This window comes from Silurus aristotelis (assembly GCF_946808225.1).
Source record: "Silurus aristotelis genome assembly, chromosome: 2".
Classification (NCBI taxonomy): Eukaryota; Metazoa; Chordata; class Actinopteri; order Siluriformes; family Siluridae; genus Silurus; species Silurus aristotelis.
In genome coordinates this window covers 29,105,047-29,131,895 of record NC_139575.1, presented here as the reverse complement: position 1 = coordinate 29,131,895, position 26,849 = coordinate 29,105,047, and the positions used below count along the sequence as shown (strand labels likewise).

Genomic DNA, 26,849 nt, shown 5'->3' with positions numbered 1-26,849 from the left:
CAAGGAAACTCATCACAGCTGAAAGTAACTATGATTTGGGCAACTGCAAACTACTGTCCATCAAGGAAGCCCTGGACTAATGGAGACACTGGCTGGAGGGAACACACCACCCATTTTAAGTCTTTACTGACCACCGAAACCTAGAATACATCAGGAACGCCAGGCACTTAAACCCCTGTAAGGCCAGAAGGGCTCTGTTTTTCACTGGGTTTAATTTCACTGTCACAAACAGTATGTTCCCAATGAGCTACGACCCATGGAGTGAGTCAACATTTCCTTTAGCACAGGACATCCAGGGTTCCAGCACAGTACCAAACTCTTTCGCATTCTGGTGGCCATTGCTGGTTAGCAATATTCAAACAGTATGTTGATGGTTGCATGGTAGGTGCCCAAGTAAGAACCTCATGTCAGCTTCCCTGCTGCTGGAACCTCTCCCCATAGCACACTAACCCTGGTCACACATTGCAGTGGATTTTATCACCGATCTTCCAAGCTCACAGGGTCACAATGCCGTATTGGTCGCAGTAGACAGTTTTTAAAAGGTTGTAAATTTATGCCCCTGAAAGGTCTCCCTACTTCCATGGAAATTGCCAAGGAAAACATTTTCAGGAACTATGGCTTACCTGACAGGGGCACACAGCATCGGACAGGGGCACACAGTTCACCCCACATGTTTGGAGATCATTTTGTACCTCGCTGGGGATAAATGTCAGCCTCACTTCTCGGTATCACCAACAGGCTATTGCCCAAGCTGGACAAGCAAATCAGGAGTTGGGATGCTTTCTGCTAACATACTGCAGTCGAGAACAGCATCGCTGGAGCGAGTTCCTAATTTGGGCAGAATATGCCTGGAATTAACTGATTCACTCATCAACCAATCTCACTACGTTTTAGTGTGTCCTGGGATACAAACCCCCCTTTTTCCATGGTGGCGTAAAACATCAGATGTCCCAGCGTTGAATGACTGGTTCGAGCGTAGCAGGGAAGTGTGGGAGTGGGCCCATATGCACCTCCAGCGAGGTGTCCAGCACCAAGAAGTACAGGCGAACTGCTAAAGACGCCAATGTCCACACTATCACCTGGGTCATGGTGTGGTTATCTACTTGAAATATCAATCTCAAGCTGCTAAATAGTAAAGTAACCCATGCTACATCGGACCATTCAAGATAATCTGGCAAATCAACCCGATCACTGACCCGACCGGCTGCAACTTCCCACTCAAAACCGAATTTTACTCTCCTTCTACACTTCTCTGCTCAAGCCTGCTCACACCATGCCAGGTGCCAATAAAACAGAGCAGGACCCGACTTTACCCCTGGAGATTAATGAGCCACTGGCATACATTGTACAGCACATTTTAGATTCCCGTCAAAGAGAGGGACAGCTCCAATGTCCGGTCGACTGGGAGTCATACGGAAGTATAATGACATGACTACATTTGGATTGCCCCTTGTATTGTTGGAATATTTTTTACCTGTGTGCTTTTAACTGAACACATATGGATTCTGAACAACATGGTTTTGTCTCAATGTCACAAAGTATAATATGCATTCAAATATAGTAAATTTCCTCCCAATGAACAAATAAACTATACTTAAGAACAGTTAAGTTGCATAAGCTGGCCATTCCAACGAGGTTGGATGGGAATGTAATACAAAGTTTTTGTATTTCAATCCATCAGGATTAAATAAAGTAAATAACTTTACAGAAACAGACACTTTTAGAAATATGCTATTGCTTTTTTAAAAATAGTTTTAAACTATAGTAATTGAATCACATTAAAACAATCAGTAACATCAGACAAGGCATATCTTTTTAGGTGGAAGAGTCTAAAGATTCAGACTGCATTGCTGTTGAACAACAAAAAATAAAATAAATAAATAAGTCAGATACCTCTAACTCTGACTTGTCATCTTAGACTTAGACTGAGATATACTTAATTGATCCTATGAGAGAGCAAGAGTTCTTACAAGAAGAGTTCTTACAAGGTCAAGAAAATATGATCATATAACCCCAATCTTATCATCCCTGCACTGGCTTCCTGTTAAGTTTCGAATAGATTACAAACTACTACTTCTTACTTATAAAGCCCTAAATGGTTTGGCTCCCATGTATCTATCCAGTCTTTTAACACGCTACAATTCATCATGCTCCCTGAGATCTCAAAACTCCGGACTTTTAGTAGTTCCTAGAATAGCAAAGTCCACTAAAGGCGGTAGATCATTTTCACATTTAGCTCCTAAACTTTGGAATAGTCTTCCTGACAGTGTTCATGGCTCAGATACACTCTCCCAGTTTAAATGCAGATTAAAAACATATCTTTTTAGCAAAGCCTACACATAACATACGTCTCACATCATAACCTTGTGCTCCAGAACATCTGATTCACATGCACATTATCAACTTGTGCTGTTAATATCATGAACAGCAGCTATGCTAGTTTCTCTCCACTGCTTCTCTTTCTCTCCCCATCCCGAGGCTTCCTGAGGTTTGGCCAGCTCCAGTCACGTCCCACCTCATGAAGATTATGGACCTTTGAAGAAGTAGATGCCGAATTCGCAAACATCTCGTACCATCTAGGGACGTACCAGTGCCAAATGGATCCCACTACATGTGTGGAGTTTTGACATTGGACCTCCTGGAGAGTTTAAAGGCTCTGGGAGAAGCTGGTGCTGGATCTGTAATGATCACAAATGTTGAGCTCAGTAGCTCCTAGTTTTATAACCATAATGACTGTATAAGACTGTAAAAAGAACATTACTTATAATCACACACTCCAGTACTCATGTTAGTTCTCACTCTCCAGTGTTCTGTATTGTTGAAAGATTTATGATCAAACTCTTGATGTCACCCAAATGAGGATGTCTGGTTCCTCTCAAGGTTTCTTCCTCATAACATCTAAGGGAGTTTTTCCTTGCCACAGTCAGACAAAAGCGCTATAGAAATAAACTTGACTTGACTTGACAAACAGTAGTTTATTAAAAAAATAAAATAAGATCAAAAAAGCAAAATTAAATTAAATAATTGTAACTTATCTAAACAAATACAATATTGAAAGATGATGCTACATTAAAAAAAAGTGCTAGTGGCAATTCACAAAGAAAGAAAAGCTAAATAATGAAATTGTATTGCCACAATTGTGTATGTATATGTGTGTAAAGTGAAAGTGAATAATGGGATATGTATATAAGTTGCTATTAACATCTGTTACAGAGAGGTAAGTAATTGTACAGTGCAATAGCATACAGTAGAAATGCCTTCCCTTAGCCGTTGTGACAGTGAAGCTAAATCAGTCTGTTGGAAAATGAACTCCGCTGCCTCTGTATGGGATCATGTAGTCTTTGGGATGGATTTTCCATGATTAACAAAAATAAATCTTCTGATTATTCTGATTATAGCACATACTTGGCAATTATCATATGATGTTAATTGAACAGTTATTATGAGCAGTTGTAAGCTAGGCTGTGAGATCAATTGTAAATTGTTGAAAATAATGACGATAAATTATAAATGATAAAATAACGTACCGTGGCTTATTTAAATGTATTTTTATTCCTGAGCTTAGAACTCATAGTACACTAGAAGACTAGATAAACAGTACACAGAATACTAAATGCCACTAAAAATAGGATGTTATTTTATGCACAATTCCCCTCTTGGTCTCCTACATTTCCTCTATTTCCTTCTCTTTCCCATGTTTTCTTTGCTTGTTTTTGGCCAAATGCCCAGATAGTCTCTCTGTGTTCCACATGAACATCTAAACATGTTCTCTTTTTTAAGATATACTCTCTATCTTTCTCTATTCTTCTATCTATCCATATTTCCAAGATATGGACATAGCCACAACCTGCTCATATTTCTTTTAACAGATGCCAATCTAGCAGTTTGATAAGTGTGAAAAATTACATAATCAAATGGTAAGATTTGTTGAATTTCATGATGATTAAAGCCCTCTCATGTGCACAGGACAGTGAACTTGAAACTTGATAGCTGAGACAAATTAACACCAGAAGAGGACCATATTCTGCTTTTATTGCAGCAGGATCAGTCTATTTCTTATTCCCTATCATGGATGTATATTTCAGCATTTTTACATAGATCACTGAAAAATCATAATGTATGGGTATTTTCTTACCCAATAAAATATTATGAAAATCTAATTTAATTAATGATGTCAATATTTATATTAAAATATATAATTATATTGAAATAGTCTATATTAGCAAATAGTATCAAAACAATTATAAGACAATTGATAAATTAATCTGTGGATATAATATGCTAAAAATGTTAAGAATTTAAAATTTTACGATGTAACCATCTGTGTCAGATTAGTACACCACAAATGTTAGCAACCCCCCAAATACACACACACACACACACACACACACACACACACACACACACACACACACACACACACACACAAACACACACACACACACACACACACACACACACACACACACACACACACACACACACACACACACACACAGAGAAAGACTCACAGACACTGGGGAGTTATTCCAAAGTAGGTGCATATGTACAGAACAGGACAATACTGAATAAGTACCCAGGCTTCAAGCCATTTAACTAGATACTTAGTTGTAAATATAGCCAATGAAATGTTATGATATGTTTTATGACAAAGCATAGAAATAACTAAAATTGTGCATGTGTAAAAAAAAAGAGAGAGGGTTAGGAAGAGAGAGCAGATAAAGCAAGGCACAAAAGGAGATAGGAATGGGGAGAGCAAGGGTCTCAGCTGTGAGAAGAATTTGATGTGCCCTGCCTTTTTTCTCTTTGTCCTGTAAAAGCCAGTTCTTGGAATCGGGTGTCATTTCTGCTTCGTGAAAACTCACAGCTAAGCCAGAGTCATGCTATCAGGAGCAAACAGACATCTGCTCATGCACACACAGACACATGCTGCTGCAGAGATGAGCATGAAGTTTGCACTTCCCTTTCAGAGATAAACTTGGTTTTGAATAGGAGCGACTTTGACTCTGGTAAGAAACAATATTGCTTATTATAATGATAGCAGCATTCTTATTTATTTATTTTTCTCTATTTCTAAATCCAAATGCCAAGATTTTTTTCCAGTCTGACAATAAATATTTTTTAATAGTCACAGCATTGAAAAGATTAACACAAATTTGGTCTTTTTTACATTGATGTTACCTTTATAATGTAGTTATTTCATTAACCACAAAAGGAGTAAAATATTAATCTTAGCTAGATTCCCCCCCCCCCCTTACTTATAGCTTTGCTTTGTTGCTTTGAATGAAATTAAATTCTCTAAACTCCCTGTTCAAACTCCATGTCATTTGGTTACTTGTGCACATCGTAAAAACAATTCTTGCTTTGATCAAATTGCAAATCCTTTCGTGCATTCATTTAATCGAATATGTACAATTGTCTGCTGTTTCGTACATTATCAGTTGTTTTTGTCATGTTGATCAAAATATATTATACTAGTTTCACCTAAATAGCCTTAACCCCCAAAACATCTCGGCATCAGCTCATTGCATAAGCCATTAAATGCAAAATGGTTAAACCAGTCAAATTAAACCAGTAAATTTCTATTAAACTTTATTTTGTAAATGTGTCTTGAATTAATGAATTGTGCAGATGAATCTTGAATGTCACTAATGAAGGCGAGTGTTCATCAGATCAACCAATAATCAACTAGTTCTCTAAAACATGTCAATGGTGATTCTTGTGAACCTTCAATTGGAGAGTGTACACAGACAGAACAAAACACAGGATTATAAATTGAGAAAATGGATAAACAACTAAGAAACAAACGAACACTTGTATAGTACAGTAAATTATTCCTGTCCAGTCTCTTGCAATCAATATAAATCAAATATGCATTCATAAACAAAATTGTGTTTCTAAAATTCATACATGCAACACAGAAGGAAGTCAAATTTTGTGCATTTTCAGTTACTGTGATCCAAACCATAGTTTATATCAAGAAATCCTCAAACTGTGCGCCATCATACTGACAGCATGACTAAATATTTTGATGATTTTGTTTGTAAACAATGACAAAGGGACTTTTTATTCTGATGGGAATGAGATATTCACTGACACAAATTATTTTGCAAGAAATCCAATATGTCAAGTCAAGTTTATTTCTATAGCACTTTTCACAACAGACATTGTCTCAAAGCAACTTTACAGAATTTTAATATTGTGCATTCAATATGTTGTGCTGTTTGTTCACATTGTTTCGAGAATGCACTTACTGATTTGCAAATGATAAGGATGACTCGAGAAATGCTCCTAAGCAACTAAGAAAAACTGTAAAATAACAAGTTCTTTTGTCATTGTTTACAAACAAAGATCGTCAAAATGTTTATTCATTTTGTCAGTATGTCAGTTTTAGTATTTCCTGATGTAAACTACAGTATGAATATGCACAAGGCTGAATTTCATCTGTATGGCATCAAATTATTTTATTTGATTGCATATTTGATTGCAAGAGACTAGGTTTCACACATTTACTGTACTATATTAGTGTATCCTAGCTCTTCATTATTTTCAGAAATTGTACGTTTGTGTTTTGCTCTGTCTGTCGTCAATTGAAGGTTCACAAGATTCACCTTTGACCTATTTTGGAGAACTAGTTGATCATTCAGTGATCTGATTCCGTTAAACTGTATTTAAACAGTAGCCTACCGAAAAAAGTCACAGTTCACTGTCTTCCTCTTTCATTTTACAACAATTTCTCTCGGGAGTTTATCTTTTGGCATCATCGTGTGTTTAAAAATCACCATCGGTGAAGCTTTTCTCTCGATGCCGTGCAGCTCAGAACACAGGTGAAGTGCGTTTTTTCATGCCCAGTTGTTTTCAGCGTGCCGAATGATTCGCATTTCCTGTGGACAGTCCGAGTGAGCGACAGTTTGAACATCAGAGGAACCTCATCCATATTTATGATGTGCAACTTCATTGGTCTAATGTTATGTCGCTCAGTTTTTTTTGGCTTGAAGTTTGTGAAACCGGGAAAAACCCAGGAAAAATCCATAAATTAGCCGCTTCGTTGTTTAAGCCGCGGGGTTCAAAGCGTGAGAAAAAAGTAGCGGCTTATAGTCCGGAAAATACGGTAGGTGTATATAGTATAGGATAAGATAAATATCCAAACTACCAAATAGATATTTGTAGTATTAGCTGTAAAGGACCAGCCAAACTGACTTTTTAGAACTGACACAATAAATAGACTTTGAGCAGTTCAGGGGTGTAACCATTGTTGCATGAAAATTGTCACTGTGCTGGAATTCCAAATATATTATTATTACCATTATTTTTCTAGGGTTTCAAATGCATAAGATTCAAAGGTTGATACAGAGGATAACATTTTCACATGTTTAAATGTGAACAAAGTGAATTTTTTTTATTTCACATGGAATAAAAAAAACAATAAAACAGAAAGACAAGAAGTGAGGAAGGAATAAGAAGTAAGGGCATGTTTAGTTATCATAGACACTGTGACTTCAGTGGTGGTCCATCCTGCTGAGATATGCCCACATATCAGATACACTTCCTCCACTTCTCTGCTGGGACAATTCTGTAGCGCTTTAGTCATTTAAATATGAAAAATAAAGCAGACAAGGGGAGGAAGTGTGGAAGAAATTCCATATTGAAATTCAGGCACATTTTTTTTTCTGGCAAATGTGGAACTACCCAAGTCAAGATTCTTAAGGGAAGGTGGATTTGAACACTGACTGGTCATTTATTCAATAGCTGCTTTTGTTGTTTGCAAACTGACTGCTATACAGAAGTGCATATGTTTACTTTGTTGAAAGTTCTCTTATTTATTCACATTGTAATGTATAACATTATACAGAATATATACTGGTCGGTGCTATTTTGTGTATTTTGTGTATCTGTCCTGTACTGTTTTGTTTTGTATTGTCTGTTTGCACTAGGTGCATTTTATGTGGCTAGGACAACTGACTTTTAGCTCTTACCTTTATATTTTGTTATTTAGCTCTATGTTGTGTGATGTAGCTTTATGTTGTTTTATGTACCACCAGGGTCTTGGAGAAACGTTTCTTTTCACTGTGTACTGTGTCAGCTATATATGGTTGAAATTACAATAAAAGTTTCTTGACTTGACTTGAGGTGTCCCAGAGGGAAGAAAGTTCACCTCTGATTTTAAACTGTTGACTCAATCAATTGACGTTCCATCGATAATGACATAATTAAAATCCATGTTCCCTATATATAAAATCAGATGTTGCTGCCAACTTTAGGAGAGATGGCATTGGAGTTTTTAACCAGATTGTTTAACAAGATTTTGGAAGGTGAGAGGATGCCTGAGGAATGGAGAAGGAGTGTGCTGGTACCGAGCTTTAAGAATAAGGGAGATGTGCAGACCTGCAGTAACTACAGGGGAGTTAAGTTGATCAGTCACACCATGAAGTTATGGGAAAGAGTAGTGGAAGCCAGGCTGAGAGAAGAGGTGACCATCTGTGAGCAACAGTATGGTTTCATACCGAGGAAGAGCACCACAGATGCATTATTTGCTTTAAGAATGTTGATGGAGAAGTATAGAGAAGGACAGAAGGAATTGCATTGTGTATTTGTCGATTTAGAGAAGGCGTACGACAGGGTGCCAAGAGAGGAGTTGTGGTATTGTATGAGGAAGTCAGGTGTGTCAGAGAAGTATGTGAGGGTGGTGCAGGACATGTATGAGGGGAAGTGTGCAGTAGGAACGACAGACTGGTTCAGGGTGAAGGTTGGACTGCATCTAGGATCGGGCCTGAGCCCTTTCCTGTTTGCAGTGGTGATGGACAGGTTGACGGACGAGGTCAGACAGGAGTCTCCCTGGACTATGATGTTTGCGGATGATATTGTGATTTGTTGTGAGAGTAGGGAGCAGGTTGAGAAGAGCCTGGAGAGGTGGAGATATGCGCTGGAGAGAAGGGGAATGAAACTCAGTAGGAGTAAGACAGAATACATGTGTGTGAATGAGAGGGAGGGCAGTGGAGTTGTGTGGTTGCAGGGAGAAGAGGTGGAGAAGGTGGAGGAATTCAGGTACCTGGGGTCAACAGTGCAAAGTATTGGTGAGTGTGTTAGAGAAGTGAAGAAAAGAGTGCAGGCAAGGTGGAGTGGGTGGAGAAGAGTGACAGGAGTGATTTGTGATAGTAGGGTATCTGCAAAAATTAAAGGGAAAGTTTTTAGGTCGGTGGTGAGACCTGCGATGTTGTATGGATTAGAGACAGTGGCATTGAGTAAAAGACAGGAGGTGGAGCTGGAGGTAGCAGAGCTGAAGATGTTGAGGTTTTCGCTGGGAGTGACGAGGATGGATAAGATTAGAAATGAGTTTATTAGAGGGACAGCGCATGTAGGATGTTTTGGAGACAAGGTGAGGGAGGCGAGATTGAGATGGCTTGGACATGTGCAGAGGAGGGACATGAATTATATTGGTAGAAGAATGCTGAGGATGGAGCCACCAGGTAGGAGGAAAAGAGGAAGGCCAAGGAGGAGGTTTATGGATGTGGTGAGGGAAGACATGCAGGTAGTTGGTGTAAAAGAGGCAGATGTAGAGGACAGGGTGGTATGGAGACAGATGATCCGTTGTGGCGACCCCTAATGGAAGCAGCCGAAAGAAGAAGAAGAAGAAGAAGAATGTTGTAATTAAATAGCCTAATTAAATCCGGGATTACAGTGTAAATTTGAGCTTGTCACAAATCAAACGTGCGGAGGATCCGCTGTGGCGACCCCTAACGGGAGAAGCCGAAAGAAACTTTTTACACATATTAGTAGGTAAACCTAATAAAGCTCATTGTGCAATATTGTTGACTTTGCTGGTCCCTTACCAAGGGCACATTCTGGCAGTTGTGGTTTGCTGTCTTTGGGTGTGGTCCCACTCATTTTCTTAGGGCTTACTGATATTTTCCTGTGTACATTACATGGGTTTAGGAAGCTCCTTCTTTAGACTATGTCCCCTTAATGCATTTCAGACAGTAGTATCTAATAAAGGAAATGCTTTGTTCTCTGTTCTCTGTTCTCTGAGCTCTTTCTAGGCTCAAAGAGCTATAGTATATTGTAGGTGACTGAAGATAGTCGAGTCTGATCAGTTTAATTTTGCTGCTCAGTGAATGAATTAATATTCGAAAATGTATTCCTTCAGTTAAATGTAAGTGTACGTGAAAGTGAGAGAAAAGAGGAGCGGTGTGTCACTCAGCTTAATTTTCTGCTCTGTGTGTGTGCACTCCACTCAGGGTCAAGCGATCCATCTACTTATATAGCACTCAGACTATCCTTTAAAGAAAAATCAGCTCAAATCCCCCTTTAACATTAAAAAATATTTATTTATTTATTTATTACTTAAATTGAACTAAAGGAGCATTAGCTGGACTGATAACCATCTGGAGCTAAACTCATTTTAAAAATAAACCAGTTTCCATGCATTTTTTGTATGTAAGGACTACAGTAATTGCTTAAAGAAATGAGAAAATTGGAGAAGGTTTGATTGAAGAAGTGGTTTGATTTGATTTACCCAGTGGTGCACCATGCATTTGGTACCTGGGCCTTCAGAGGGGATTTACCCGACTTAATCCACTTCTTAATACCACCACTATCATGTCGCAATTATAGAACCATCAATACTATACTAAACCAAATAAATTTATCTTCCTCTAGAGGCATAAAAAAGGCTAACTAAGATGTATTAATGTGTGCAGCAAGCTACAGATGTGTTTTGGCAGTTGAACTTGGCTGTAACAGTTTCCTTTTGACCAACCATTTAGAGGACGGAAAAATGCTGGCACTATTCTGTGAGGTGAATGTAAAATCTGATTGGTTAAAGAAACAGACCTGTTGCTAATAGAGACTAAGGTAAAAAGGCCAGCAGTACTGACTTTGAAGGCCCTGGGCAGATTAGATTGACATGGCAGCACATACAGGCTGAAATCTGATTGTACAAAAAATCTAACATCCACATACACATACTGGAAACAGTGCAGCCAAGAGAAGCGCTACGAAATGAAGAGAATAATCTGTTAGAAATAAATTAATACAAATTCATGGAACAAATATTATAATTTATGTTGTAAATGTGCAAGGCCCTTAACCCTCTATGCTCCGGGGGTCCCTTACGAGGGAAATATCAAGGTCCATGACGTCGGAGTGACGTGGGGCCGCCTTCCCGTGGGCTCACCACCTGCAGGAGGGACCGTAAGGGACGGTGCTGTGAGGATTGGGCAGCAGTCGAAGGCGGGGGCCTGCTTAGACTGCTGCCCCCGCGACCCGGATTACGGATAAGCGGGAGAAAATGAATGAATGAATGAATGATGTTGTAAATGTAGGTCAGTGCTTCTGATGGTGTTTAGGCCAGCAGAAAAGGCTTTGCTGGCCCTGACCACCCACTACTGGATTTACCATATAATCTGCAAATAATCCAGCCACTCAAGTGTCATCTGGGGTACCTACTAACGTTATTAGGCCTATTAGACCTTGTTTGGAATCGGTAGCCAGAGGGAGAACAATTTATGCATCATCGTATCTGTATCCTATGTTTAAGAATTATGGAGGCCACTGTGTTCTTGTGAACCTTTAGTACAGCAGACATATTTTTGCCTTCACCATATCCGTACCATGGAACAATCATGTGTGATTTCCTTGTGTTTGTACAAAATATGTTTGTGTATTTGTATCTGCACTGCAGGTGTTCAAGGATGTCGGTGAAGTTGCAATTTGACTCTCCATCAGAAGGTGGTATGGTGCAGAGGAGTTGCTCCTTCACTGGAGTCAACACACTTACTGGCAGACATAGGTAAGTTTTTTTTTATTCTTCAATTAATTTTTATTTGTATAGTGCTTTTAACAATGAACATTGTCTCAAAGCAGCTTTACACAAATGAAATTTGTTTTCATATATTACAAAAGGTTTGCAATCTTGTATAAGTTTCTTCTGCACATGTATCTGTATGTTTTTATGTTTGGGTTTTGGGAGTTATATAGTTATTAAGTCATTTATTATTAATCTATACTAAAATGACTGAGTGCCCATGTGTTGGAGGAGACAGGGGGCATTTTAGTAAACAACTTGCATCGTTCCAAATAATTATATAAATAGGCCAAAAATAAACTAATTTCCAATCAGATAACTTCTGAAAGGGTACTTTTAGATTAGAATATCTTGAGACGATACTTTATTTAAGTAAATTTGAGCTGGAATTCATGCTGTTTTCACTATAACAGTATTGACTGCATTTATAAAAATATTATAATATTGTATATAATATCAATATCAATTAGACTATTGTGCACACAAGTTTAGTCAGTATTGCCCTACAAGGATAAGGTCAACATGCTTTGGATGATTGCTAAGTAAAAAAGAGGCATTTAAAATGTTTCTGATTATGTAGATTTTTTGTTGAGCCATGCTGCTGTTATTGTTGTTTAGGTCCCACTTATTTAGGCTGATAATTTGTGCCTAGTGTCAGATGAAGAAAGATAAAACTGCAGGAAAGTGCAGCATTTATAAAAATTGCATAAGAAACCAGAAACAAAGAAAAAATAGGCACAGATCAGGTGATTTATAAACAAACAACAGGGGACACACAGGTTAACAACAATGTAACAATTAGAGGTTTGTTAAATGTCAATGAAAACTTGGACCACAGTCACACTGTCTTCCACAGAGTGGAAGAGTTGATCAGAATGTCATTGATTAAATATTTTCCCAGCATGTCTTTTAGCACATAATTTATTAGGCACTGGAAGACAGAGGGGGTGCTAGATAGCCATTGTGGCATAAAAAGGTATTTGTAGTGTGGTACTAACCACCATCTTCTGCTCATTCCCCTCCTGGTTGTGCTAATGTTAAATGAATTGAATCAGGACATAGAACTGAATGAATTGTAATGTGCATGCTGTAAACTGCAATGTGTATGCTGTAAACTGTAAACTTCTAGTGATACAGAAACTGGGATGGACTCACTGTTTGGATATGAAGCTTGGCACTTCGAATTGGTGTATTGCTCTGGTTGAAATGATCAGCACCTCCACAATAGAAACAGTATTGCTACAGTTATTTATTTATTTATTTATTTATTTATTTATTTATTTATTTATATCCATGGCTGAATGCAGCCTTTACCACTGGAGTGTTTTAGCCACTCCCAATGATAAAAATGTGGAATTTAGGGGCTGGGGCAGCTCAGCACTTTGTAAGCGTGCAAACCCAGGAAGCGGCACCATCTTGAGAGTATTAGAAATTGCTGCTTGCTGGTTTGACTCCTCTGCTCTTCTGCTTCAACCATGTTGTTAGCAAACTATTCTGCAATGTAAAGCAATCAAGGACAGATTGCAGGACAGTGTTGCATTAAAGAAGATTGCTGATTAATCCAAATCAAAAACACAAAATAAAAAAATAAAAACAAGTACACACCAGGTGGTTCACAAACAGTGTCAAAAACAGGCTAAAAGCAGATTAGCAACAATGTAATAATTGAAAAAACCAAAGCTTGGTAACCATTAATTTACACTTTTTAACAGAGAGAATATACTTTGCATAGATTTTGTGAATGAGAGTCTCTATAAACAGAGTGTCTTTCTGCGTTTGTGTGTGTGAGATTGAGCACAGGTGTAAAAAACAGGGTGATTATGAGCATAAGAAGGTGAAAGAGTCTTAAGAGTATGAGTTTAAAATGGCTAGAAAGTTGTGAACAGAGAAAAGAGGATGCATACCGGGGTTGTACTTCAAACCGAATTATTTGATGTCAGTGGCCTGTGGAAATGTTTACATTTAAGAGCTGTTGTCATCCACTGGCTGATAAGAGTCACATTCAGAAATATTACATAATTATAGAATTTCCTGCCCGAAGTTTCGGAGCCATTGTATTGCTTAGTGAGGTTTTCTTACATTCCTTCTATTTCTGTCCTGTCCTGTTCTATCCTGTCCTATCTTGTCCTATCCCACCACTTTTACCACCTACTCCATAGGTTCTCTTCTACTCGTAGTTCTCTGCGCACCAAAGGCCTGGCAGGAAAATCTCCAAGAATCCCCACTTCTGCTCAGGTAGTTTGGAGACAGCAGCCTGAGCAGGTTGACAAAGTTTTTCAGGCTTTACAGAAAGGGCTCAAGTAAGTGGTATTTATTTGATTGTTATACACAACCACAGTATTGCAATTTTATTTAAAAACGTAATAAAGAACCCAATGAAACAATAAGAGAATGCAGTGAAATAATTATTATGGTTTATTAGCTTAAATAAAAAGCTAGAGACATTCTTTTATTTCTTACAGGGAGTATCTTGAAGGCCACAAGACAGAGCTGGAAATTCTCTTATCCCAGCAGAGAGACACAATAAGGAATTCAAGACTGGTTAGACTGTTTTCCATTTCTTTGTGATTTAGTATACAGTATTTCAGGATAGATAGATAGATAGATAGATAGATAGATAGATAGATAGATAGATAGATAGATAGATAGATAGATAGATAGATAGATAGATAGATAGATAGATAGATAGATAGATAGATAGATAGTTAGTTAGTAAGTTAGTAAGTTAGTAAGTAAGTAAGTACAGGTCCATAGCAATGACAAGTAGTGCAAATAGTAGCAAATGTAGATAGATAGATAGATAGTTAGTTAGTTAGTTAGTTAGTTAGTTAGTTAGTTAGTAAGTAAGTAAGTACAGGTCCATAGCAATGACAAGTAGTGCAAATAGTAGCAAATGTGCAAAGTGCAGATAAATATGTAGTATATGTACAGCATGCAATTATTATATGTTAACATATGTATACAGTAAATAAATATAAAGGCTATAGCAGCAAAAAAAAAAATGGGCAGACACTGTTGAAAAGTACAAGTAAATAGTTATAGGGCTATAGCTGTTAAAAATGTGCAGACACTGTTGTGAAGGTACAACAAGTAGAAGGTTATAAGGCTATGCCATGTCACCAAGATTGTCCAGACAAATCTAGTTCTCTTTTTTATAATGCAAAATATAAATGTTTTGAAGCATTTTCTATTTATCTTTTAGGCTTTTTTCTATGATTTAGAAAAGGTAAGTTTTTCTTTAGTTCTGCTACATGCAGATTTGGTTCTGTAACATACATTTTTTTTTACATTTTCTTTGAATGTTTTCAAATCTCATTTATCTAATTTTACCTAAAAACAGGAAATAAGAGCTTTGGAAAGATATATACGACGACTAGAGTTCCAAATTAGTAAGGTAAGACCAGATCTAAAACTTATTTTATCCAACTGTTTATGAAACATTTAGTGCAATTATTGCAAAACACTTTGTCAATTGAGGTTGTCAAAACACATGACTTATGTGAAATGATAATATTTAAAGATAATTACTCAGATGTAATACATATAATACATAACACATAATACATAATGTTATATAGCTTTGTAAATACACTGAAGGGGAAATGCACCCAAGCAAGAAATTATTTTAAAAGTAAACATTTTCTTATTTATTTTTGTATGTATGTATGTATATATATATATATATATATATATATATATATATATATATATATATATATATATATATATATATATATATATCTTCTTCTTCTTCTTTCGGCTGCTCCCATTAGCGGTCGCCACAGCGGATCATCCGTCTCCATACCACCCTGTCCTCTATATCTGCCTCTTTTACACCAACTACCTGCATGTCTTCCCACACCACATCCATGAACCTCCTCCTTGGCCTTCCTCTTTTCCTCCTACCTGGTGGCTCCATCTTCAGCATTTTTCTACCAATATAATTCATGTCCCTTCTCTGCACATGTCCAAACCATCTCAATCTCGCCTCCCTCACCTTGTCACCAAAACATCCTACATGTGCTGTCCCTCTAATAAACTCATTTCTAATCTTGTCCATCCTCGTCACTCCCAACGAAAACCTCAACATCTTCAGCTCTGCTACCTCCAGCTCCACCTCCTGTCTTTTACTTAATGCCACTGTCTCTAATCCATACAACATCGCAGGTCTCACCACAGTCCTATAGACTTTCCCTTTCATTCTTGCAGATACTCTTCTATCACAAATCACTCCTGTCACTCTTCTCCACCCACTCCACCCTGCCTGCACTCTTTTCTTTTCTTCCCTAACACACTCTCCATTACTTTGCACTGTTGACCCCAGGTACCTGAACTCCTCCACCTTCTCCACCTCTTCTCCCTGCAACCGCATCACTCCACTGCCCTCCCTCTCATTCACACACATGTACTCTGTCTTACTCCTACTGACTTTCATTCCCCTTCTCTCCAGCGCATATCTCCACCTCTCCAGGCTCTTCTCAACCTGCTCTCTACTCTCACCACAAATCACAATATCATCTGCAAACATCATAGTCCAGGGAGACTCCTGTCTGACCTCGTCCGTCAACCTGTCCATCACCACTGCAAACGGGAAAGGGCTCAGGGCCGATCCTTGATGCAGTCCAACCTTCACCCTGAACCAGTCTGTCGTACCTACTGCACACTTTACTGCCGTCACACTGTCCTCATACATGTCCTGCACCACCCTCACATACTTCTCTGACACACCTGACTTCCTCATACAATACCACAACTCCTCTCTCGGCACGCTGTCGTACGCTTTCTCTAAATCCACAAATACACAATGCAGCTCCTTCTGTCCTTCTCTATACTTCTCCATCAACATCCTCAAAGCAAATAAGGCATCTGTGGTGCTCTTCCTTGGCATGAAACCATACTGTTGCTCACAGATGGTCACCTCTTCTCTCAGCCTGGCTTCCACTACTCTTTCCCATAACTTCATGGTGTGACTGATCAACTTAATTCCCCTGTAGTTACTGCAGGTCTGCACATCTCCCTTATTCTTAAAGATCGGTACCAGCACACTCCTTCTCCATTCCTCAGGCATCCTCTCCTCTTCCAGAATCCTGTTAAACAATCTGGTTAAAAACTCCACTGCCATCTCTCCTAAACATCTCCACGCTTCTCCACGTATGTCATCTCCACGTATGTCATCTGGTCCAACCGACTTTCCATTCTTCATCCTCTTAATCGCTGCTCTCACTTCCTCCTTACTAATCCTATCTACATCCTGCTTCACCAACTCCACATCCTCCAACCTTCTCTCTCTCTGATTTTCCTCATTCATCAGCTGCTCAAAATACTCCCTCCATCTTCTCAACACACTCTCCTCACTAGTCAACACATTTCCCTCTCCATCCTTTATTTCTCTAACTTGCAGTACATCCTTCCCAGCTCGGTCCCTCTGCTTGGCCAATCGGTATAAATCCTTTTCTCCTTCCTTAGTGTCCAACATCTTATACAGTTCCTCATATGCCTTTTCCTTGGCTTTCGCCACATCCCTTTTAACCTGCTGCCGCATCTCCTTGTATTCCTGCCTACTTTTCTCATCACTTTGTCGATCCCACTTCTGTTTTGCCAACCTCTTTCCCCTAATGCTCTCCTGCACTTCCTCATTCCACCACCACGTCTCCTTGTCTTGCTTTCTATTTCCAGATGTCACACCAAGTACTTTTCTAGCTGCCTCCCTCATCACTCCTGCAGTAGTTGCCCAATCATCCGGCACCTCTTCACCACCACCAAGCCCCTGTCTGACCTCTTCCCTGAACCTCACACTACACTCTTCCTCCTTCAGTTTCCACCATCTTATTCTTCTTTCAAACCTTACTTTCCTCCTCTTCTTCTTCGCCTCCAAAACCATCCTACAGACCACCATCCGATGCTGTCTAGCTACACTGTCCCCCGCGAACACCTTACAGTCTCCAATCTCCTTCAGGTTGCATCTCCTACACAGAAGATAATCCACCTGTGTGCACCTTCCTCCACTCTTATACGTCACCCTATGATCCTCCTTCTTCTTAAAATACGTGTTCACCACTGCCATTTCCATCCTTTTAGCAAAATCTACCACCATCTGCCCTTCCACATTCCTCTCCTTAAAACCATACCTACCCATCACCTCCTCATCACCTCTGTTCCCTTCACCTACATGCCCATTAAAGTCTGCCCCAATCACCAATCGTTCTTTCCTAGGTACACCATCTACCACGTCATCTAATTTACTCCAGAATCTTTCTTTCTCCTCCATCTCACAGCCAACTTGTGGAGCATAGGCACTGATGACATTTATCATCATCCCTTCAACTTCCACCTTCACGATCATCACCCTATCAGAAACTCTCTTCACCTCCACTACACTCTTACTGTACGCTTCCTTCAGAATCACCCCTACACCATTTCTCTTCCCATCCACATTATGATAAAACAGTTTAAACCCACCTCCAATGTTCCTGGCCTTACTCCCTTTCCACTTGGTCTCCTGAACACACAACACATCTACCTTTCTCCTCTCCATCATATCAGCTATCTCTCTCCCTTTACCCGTCATAGTACCAACATTTAAAGTACCAACCCGAACCTCTACTCTTCTACACTGCTCCTTTTCCTGCCGTCTTTGTAGACGCCTTCCTCCTCTCCTTCTCCTCCTTCGGCCAACAGTAGCCCAATTTCCACCGGTACCCTGTCGGCTAACGATACCTGTGGCGGTCGTTGTTAACCCGGGCCTCGACCGATCCAGTATGAAATTCTCATTTGTGATCCGCATATTTGATTTGGCACATGTTTTACGCTGGATGCACTTCCTAACGCAACCCTCCCCATTTACCCGGGCTTGGGACCGGCACTAAGAGTACACTGGCTTGTGCCCCCCTAATGGCTGGGTTATATTTATATATATATATATATATATATATATATATATATATATATATATATATATATATATATATATATATATATTTATTTAGTTATTTAGTTATTTATATTTTTGTGTTGATTGCGGCAACTATGCAGCAATCAACACAAAACATGATTACTGACAAGATTTTATTACAGAAAATTGGCCTGGTCCCTGCACGGATTGGATTTCTTTTCTGAATCGCATTATTTTTCACTTTAAATAAACATTATTAAAAAAAAAAAACTCTTACCATGTCATAAAAACATAATCAGGCTTTCATTTTAGAAAGGCTAGTACTAGTTCTAAAAATTTGCAGGCCAACATTGTGTATGTGTTCATTTTTCATACAGGTAGAAGGGTTGTATGAGACATATTGTATCCAGTGGCGATTATGTCAAGGAGCTGTTAATATGAAGCGAGCATTTTCACTCTCTCCATCCTCACGGGCATCACGAGAGAGTCTACTGGAGCTAAATCGCAATCACAGACACAGTTTGGAGGTAAAAATGCATTTTCACTCTCTCTCTCTCTCTCTCTCTCTCTCTCTCTCTCTCTCTCTCTCTCTCTCTCTCTCTCTCTCTCTCTCACTCACACACACACACACACACACACACATTTTTGTTATTTAACAAAAAAATTTGGATTACATAAGAAATGCTTTAACTAGTAATAAACTGTACACTTTGAAGACATACCCGATAGTTGGACTAATAGATCATATAATAATAATTAACTCTGTTTTTTATTCAAGTGGTTTTATCAAAATAATTTGTGGTTACAGGATCTGTGTGAAATGGAAGGGGAGTTGGAGATTCTACTAGGAGAGTTGCAAATAAAAATGAAAGGTATAAATACTAGGTTGATATATGTATATTGTGTGTGTGTGTGTGTGTGTGTGTGTGTGTGTGTGTGTGTGTGTGTGTGTGTGTGTTTTATTTACTTAGTCTGTTCTTTCACTTTTTGTAATCTTTCTCTTTTTCTTTTTTTTGGCAGGTTTGATCGGTTTTGCTCGTCTCTGCCCTGGTGATCAGTATGAGGTAATTATGATGTTTGCATAAACCTATTCCAATCAGTCTTGCCACGTTTCATACTCAAATTATGTAAAATCCACACCACAGGAGGTATTGTCTTCAGGAGGGATCTATAGTGCTCTTCAGAATTACTGACACCCATTATAAAAATAATAAGTTAATCTATAATTAATTTTACATGCAATAAGTGACAGTTTGAGCTTACATAGACATAGTATAATTTTATTTGACTTTTACGTTTCTAAAAAAAGAGCTCTTTAATATTTAGGGACTCAAGCACCAAAGGTAAGGATTTTTAGATTTTGACTATTCACCAAATTAGTATGGAAAGCAGAAACTACATAAATATATATATTTACAGTAAGGAAAATAAGTATTTGAACACCCTGCTATTTTGCAAGTTCTCCCACTTAGAAATCATGGAGGGGTCTGAAATTGTCATCGTAGGTGCATGTCCACTGTGAGAGACATAATCTAAAAAAAAAAAAATCCAGAAATCACAATGTATGATTTTTTAACTAATTATTTGTATGATACAGCTGCAAATAAGTATATGAACACCTGAGAAAGTCAATGTTAATACTTGGTACAGTAGCCTTTGTTTGCAATTACAGAGGTCAAACGTTTCCTGTAGTTTTTCACCAGGTTTGCACACACTGCAGGAGGGATTTTGGCCCACTCCTCCACACAGATCTTCTCTAGATCAGTCAGGTTTCTGGCCTGTCACTGAAAAACACGGAGTTTGATCTCCCTCCAAAGATTCTCTATTGGGTTTAGGTCTGGAGACTGGCTAGGCCATGCCAGAACCTTGATATGCTTCTTACAGAGCCACTCCTTGGTTATCCTGGCTGTGTGCTTCGGGTCATTGTCATGTTGGAAGACCCAGCCTCGACCCATCTTCAATGCTCTAACTGAGGAAAGGAGGTTGTTCCCAAAAATCTGGTTATACATGGCCCCGGTCATCCTCTCCCTAATACAGTGCAGTTGCCCTGTCCCATGTGCAGAAAAACACCCCCAAAGCATGATGCTACCATCCCCATGCTTCACAGTAGGGATTCTTGGGATGGTACTCATCATTCTTCTTCCTCCAAACACGTTTAGTGGAATTATGACCCAAAAGTTCTATTTTGGTCTCATCTGACCACATGACTTTCTCCCATGACTCCTCTGGATCATCCAAATGGTCATTGGCAAACTTAAGACGTGCCTGGACATGTGCTGGTTTAAGCAGGGGAACCTTCCGTGCCATGCATGACTTCAAACCATGACGTCTTAGTGTTTTACCAACAGTAACCTTGGAAACGGTGGTCCCAGCTCTTTTCAGGTCATTGACCAGCTCCTCCTGTGTAGTTCTGGGCTGATTTCTCACCTTCCTTGGGATCATTGAGACCCCACGAGGTGAGATCTTGCATGGAGCCCCAGTCCGAGGGAGATTGACAGTCATGTTTAGCTTCTTCCATTTTCAAATTATTGCTCCAACAGTGGACCTTTTTTCACCAAGCTGCTTGGCAATTTCCCCATAGCCCTTTCCAGCCTTGTGGAGGTGTACAATTTTGTCTCTAGTGTCTTTGGACAGCTCTTTGGTCTTGGCCATGTTAGTAGTTGGATTCTTACTGATTGGATGGGGTGGACAGGTGTCTTTATGCAGCTAACGACCTCAAACAGGTGGATCTAATTTAGGATAATAAATGTAGTGGAGGTGGACATTTTAAAGGCAGACTAACAGGTCTTTGAGGGTCAGAATTCCAGCTGATAGACAGGTGTTCAAATACTTATTTGCAGCTGTATCATACAAATAAATAGTTTAAAAATCATATATTGTGATTTCTTGATTTTTTTTTTAGATTATGTCTCTCACAGTGGACATGTACCTACGATGACAATTTTAGACCCCTCCATAATTTCTAAGTGGGAGAACTTGCAAAATAGCGGGGTGTTCAAATACTTATTTTCCTCACTGTATATATATATATATATATATATATATATATATATATATATATATATATATATATATATATATATATATATATATATATATATATATATATATTATAAACATGACTTCTGAAGAATAGGTAGTGCTCCCCACTGCTCAGGCACATGAAGGAAACCACATAGTCCTGATGGTGTTACATCATAAGGTTATCATAAGGTCTTACATTATGGTCCAGAAAACAAAATGTTACTACAAGTTTCTTGGGTTCACCAAGACATACAACCCAAAAAATACTTATAAGATATTATGCTAGATGTTTAACAAAGTACTTATTAGTGTGCAAAAAGCAACAATTATCAGACACATGCTGACTTTAACATACACAGCCATCACTTGTCAAAGCAGTTCTCTTAACGCCTAATTTAGGACATTGTACAATTGTCATTGTATGACTTTCTACCATGCCCTCACTGCCACATACCCCTCCACCCGACTTGACTGGCAGCTTGCAATTAACTCTTCCCTGGTGGAAGAGATTATCCAACACAGGGTTAGGGTTAGTAATCTTACCAACAACTGATCTATGCATTGCAATCTTTTATGTGGTGAAGCCACTGTAGCAGGCCAAAAATAAATACATGAAAAATTATGTCCCGTTAAATACTTCTCATTTATGATGTACTTACTCTTGCTTAGAGTTTGTAAATGATGTACAGCACCATGCAGTTCTCCCCCTCCACCACTTGGGACAAAATGAACCCACTCATCTCTCAGATACATTAAAGCTTTAAAAAAGCTTAATTGTGCAGATAAGGAGGAGAGAAAAGTCAAGTGAACCAGGGTCCGCCCACACAAAACCATTTTATACTTGAAAGAAAGCCTTCTCAAGCAGTTCTGGCCTTTATGAGATCAATTATTTGGCTATAGGCATTCCAAAAATAACTGCAGCTTTAAATAAAAAAAGTGACCGTACCTAATTTAGCAGTTCACCAATGCAATACTTTGGGAATAAATCAAATGTGAAAACTGAGTTGACTTTTTCCTATACTACAAATAAAAATGGTTCAGCCTGTTGGCCAAGACTAGCCAGGACCAGCAGGCTGCTCCAATCACTTTGGGACTTCTTGATTACTTTAATGTTGACATAGCCTTGAGTTCAGGTAAACAGTTGCCATTTACCTAGAGGAATTCCAATGTGGTACTCTGTAAAGTCTGTGTGACCACATATTGGGGAAAACATGTTGGAAAAATCACCTTGTATCCTGGCAAACTGTGTGCTCTGCAAAGCTGAGAGGAGGTCTCTACACAATACTAGGGTAAATTGGCTGCATATTTTAAATGTTCCTTTAATTCCAGCCAATCCTAATTGTGAACCATCTGTCAGGGACAGTTGACTTCTCCAGCTTGCTGTGTGACCTCAAAGGGCCTGTTTCACATTGGAAGTAATCTAGAGCTCAAAGGGGATGGTAAAATGAGTTTTATTTTGAGGTACAAATTCCTGTAACCGAGTGGTGACCCACTCAACCCACGGACATCTTTTGAATGGCAAGCAGTAGAGGTTTAAACAATTAATGCCAATTTCAAGCATTATCATGGGCAAATTTAGGATGTTGAATTAAACCATTTAACTAATGGATCCATCTGCAAATGTTTAACACTGGTATGATTAAATCCTTAACATTTTGTACAATTTGAGAAGAGTGAGTAAGGATTATTTTTAGCATACAGACTTGTATACTATGTGCTAGAGTGCCTCTGTAGCCATTAGTGCTGAAGATCGTCTCTCGGTTGAGGATGTAAACCTAGTTCCCTGAGGGAACGTAACACTGCATCAAAACGCTTTGGGAACACCCCCGCATTGTTCTACTGAGAGTCTGCTTATTGGCAGGTAAACCTTTCCTATGAGGGCCATAGCAGACAAACAGCTGCTCCGACCTCCGGCTTGTGCTGTGGAGGTACGTATCCAGTGCTCACACTGGACACAGTCGATTCTGCTTCTCCTGGTCTGAAACTAAGAAGGGAGGAGGGCAGAATGCCTGCAACACGAAAGGTCGTGAGGGAGTCGTAGGGATCTTAGTTACATACCCAGTCCTAGGGTAGAGGAACGCACTGGCCATGCCAGGGGTAAACTCCAGGAGAGACAGGGCCACAGACAGAGCCGCCAGCATGACGGCCAAATCCCACACAGTCACTCTGGATTGTAACTCGGACCTCAGCCCCCAGGTGCCTGCAGAAAACGTGTCATGAGAGGGTGTTTCCCTAGCAACTGCCCCGCTGGTGGGGTACAATAAGCCGCGATAGCAGACACGTAAACCTTCAAGGTGGATGGGGCCAACCTTTTTTCAAACTGTTCGTGTAAGAACTCCAGAACTGACCCAACCGGACAGTTGACTGGGTCCAACTGGGTGGAGAACAGCTGCCATCTAGCAGCATATGACCTCCTCGTGGAGGTAGGTCTGGAATGGAGGATGGTCTCAACTACTTCAGTAGAGAGACTGCTAGAAAATGTGCCCCGTCAGGGGCCACAGCCATAGCCTCCACAACTCTGGGCGGGGGTGAACCAGGGTTCCCCCGGCTTATGAGAGGAGATCCCTCCTGGGAGGAATTTCCCAAGGAGGTCCCTCGAGGAGGAACCATGGTCTGCCCGGCCAATGGGGTGCCACCTGGAGGAGACGTACTCCCTCCTGGCGGATTCTCTCCAGAACTCCCGGGAGTAGCGTGGGAGATCTTTTGAGCTTTGAGATCAAGGTGAGTTTTATAGGAGAAAAGGCGTACAGACATGTCTGCACCATGGTTTCCAGCCCCAGTGGGGCTGGGTGAGAGAGAGAGAACCAGAGGGGACAGTGCGAGGTCTCTCGGGACACAAACAGATCTACCTGGGCTCTGTAAAATCTCTGCCATACCTGCTCCACCACCTCGGGGTGGAGCCTTCATTCCCCGGGCCTTGGCCCCTGTCCCAAAAGGTCGTCCGCTCTCCAATTCAACCAGCTCCAGAGGACTTGTCAGAGTGCCATAAGCACACATTATCACACATTATATGCCATGAACGTGTCTTTTGTCAGCGTTACACATCAACAAGGCGCTTCCAAGACAGGGCCTTGAGACAGGAACGCACGTTCCCTCCATATATCCAAGGGTCAAAGGGCTCGCCTCGAAACCTTGATAGTATGGAGTAGGCTGCAATTGTAAAGGTGCGGGGTGAGAGTGCTAGGCCAAAGAGAAGGACCCGATATTGGTAAGCCTCGCCCCCGAAAGCAAATCTCAGAAACCTCCTGTGAGCAGGAAGGATGTGGAAATATGTGTCCCTTAGATCTATCGTGACAATCCAGTCCTCAGACTTCACAGTATTACAGTATTAGTTTCTTTTTGTGTGGTTGCATTGTGTACACTGTATAATGTTGCCCGAAAATAAATTTTTACACATGTTTTCTGTCTGTTTTGCAATCCCAATGTAATGGTATTTCTTCTGCTTGTGTATTTTTATATCCATTAACAAACTTGTACAAGTTATACAGCCATTCAAAATGTCTCCGTTGTTTTTTTTTTACAGTGCAAGGGTATTTTACAAACTCATATTTATGAACAGTGAGTTTGTTGAAACTAAAATCTGATGAAAAATTATGTACTTTAAAAATGAGTGATAAAAGATTCTTTTTAATATTTAATATGGATGTTAATAACTTTGCCATATGTATTTGTTTGAGGTAAAAACTAGTTGTAAACCTTATTTTGGTGCAAAAGAAAAATAAATTTAGTAGTTAATTGATGTGCATAAACAAAACAATAGTTGATACATAAAATAACAAACCAAACCACTCTTACATAGGTGTTAATACGATTAGGACGACAGCGATGGAGAATCAGAGGGCGGATTCAGTCTGATGACAACCAGCTGTGGGATGAAGAGGAAATAGTTTTCCTCCCTCATATCCATGAGAGCTTTGAGATCAAGGTGAGTTTTGCACACCCACCCACACACACACCTGTTCAAACAATTACCCCTTCAGAGGCCATAATGACAAACCGTTCCTGGTCGTGAATTTATGATGGCTGCAAAAGGTATTACATGACTGGAAATATAATGTAAAAGACATTAAAAAATTTTTTTACAAATTATAAAACACTTTAAAAATAATAAATTTTGAAATGAAAAGAAAGAGGTTACACAAATTCAGGTTTATTAGAATCAGTATCAGAATAAAAAAAATAGCCTTATTACCAATTTTGTTTACACACACAAGGAATTTGACTTGGTAACAGGAGCTTCCAGTGCAGGAGAAAGTTCAGACATATGATAGTGCAGACATACATAGGAATAACACAGTATTGATAGAATATAACAAATATAAAAAAAATAAACCTATTAAATAATGCACTATATACAGAAGTAAAAAATATTGTTTAAAAGAATATACAGATGTTATTTACAAGTGTGCAGTTTACAAATGTACCATTCGGATTCAGATGTATACATGTGTCAGTTATAGTGGACAATGTATATTTATAAATATTTTCATTTTTAATGCTGAGTATAGCAGGTGGGAAAAATGTTTTTGTGCCTGGCTGTTTTGGTGTTCTGTAGCGCCGACCAGAAGGCAACAGTCTGAAGAGAGAGTGGGCTGGGTGTGTGGGGTACAAAGTTATTTTCTTTGCCCTTTTCCTCACTCTGAAATTGTGAAGATTGTGGAGATTGGGCAGGGGGCATGAATAAGCCTCTCAGCAGTCCTAACCGTCCGCTGTAGTCTCTTGTTGTCTGATTTGGTAGCTGAACCAAAACAGACAGTTATGGATGAACACAGGATAGACTCAATGATGGCCGAGTAGAACTGTTTCAGCAGCTCCTTTGGCAGGTTGAATTTCCTCAGTTGGTGAAGAAGTAAAACCTCTGCTGGGCCTTTTTAGCAATGGAGTCACTTGGGTCGTGAGAGATGGTGGTACCTAGAAACGTGAATGACTCCACTGTTGTTGCAGTGCAGTGCAGTGCAGTTGTTGCAGGGGGGGGGGGGGGGGGTAGTTCTGGGGATTTCCCCTGAAGTCCACAATTATCTGTCTGTAAGCAGACTTGTCTCGGTCTTGGAAGATGGTGATGACTGTAGTGTCTGCAATTTTTAGGAGCTTGACAGAGGGGTTTTTAGAGGTGCAGTCATTTGTGCACAG

The 26,849-nt window shown here is 39.5% G+C and overlaps 1 protein-coding gene across 3 annotated transcripts in view; it reads left to right on the top strand.

Annotated features, from left to right (window-relative positions):
* Positions 1–4,514: 4,514 nt before the first annotated feature.
* Positions 4,515–26,849, top strand: part of ripor3 (RIPOR family member 3) — a 47,808-nt gene continuing 25,473 nt past the window's right edge. For 2 of the 3 annotated variants that reach the window (XM_083532330.1, XM_083532331.1), the window contains exons 1-10: positions 4,515–5,009; positions 11,681–11,788; positions 13,963–14,103; positions 14,266–14,344; positions 15,006–15,029; positions 15,144–15,197; positions 19,073–19,222; positions 19,504–19,567; positions 19,716–19,759; positions 25,519–25,644. In XM_083532330.1, coding sequence (XP_083388456.1) covers positions 11,691–11,788; positions 13,963–14,103; positions 14,266–14,344; positions 15,006–15,029; positions 15,144–15,197; positions 19,073–19,222; positions 19,504–19,567; positions 19,716–19,759; positions 25,519–25,644 — 780 coding nt within the window. In that variant the 5' untranslated portion in view covers positions 4,515–5,009; positions 11,681–11,690. The remainder of the gene's footprint in view (positions 5,010–11,680; positions 11,789–13,962; positions 14,104–14,265; positions 14,345–15,005; positions 15,030–15,143; positions 15,198–19,072; positions 19,223–19,503; positions 19,568–19,715; positions 19,760–25,518; positions 25,645–26,849) is intronic. The other variant, XM_083532332.1, reaches the window with a different exon arrangement.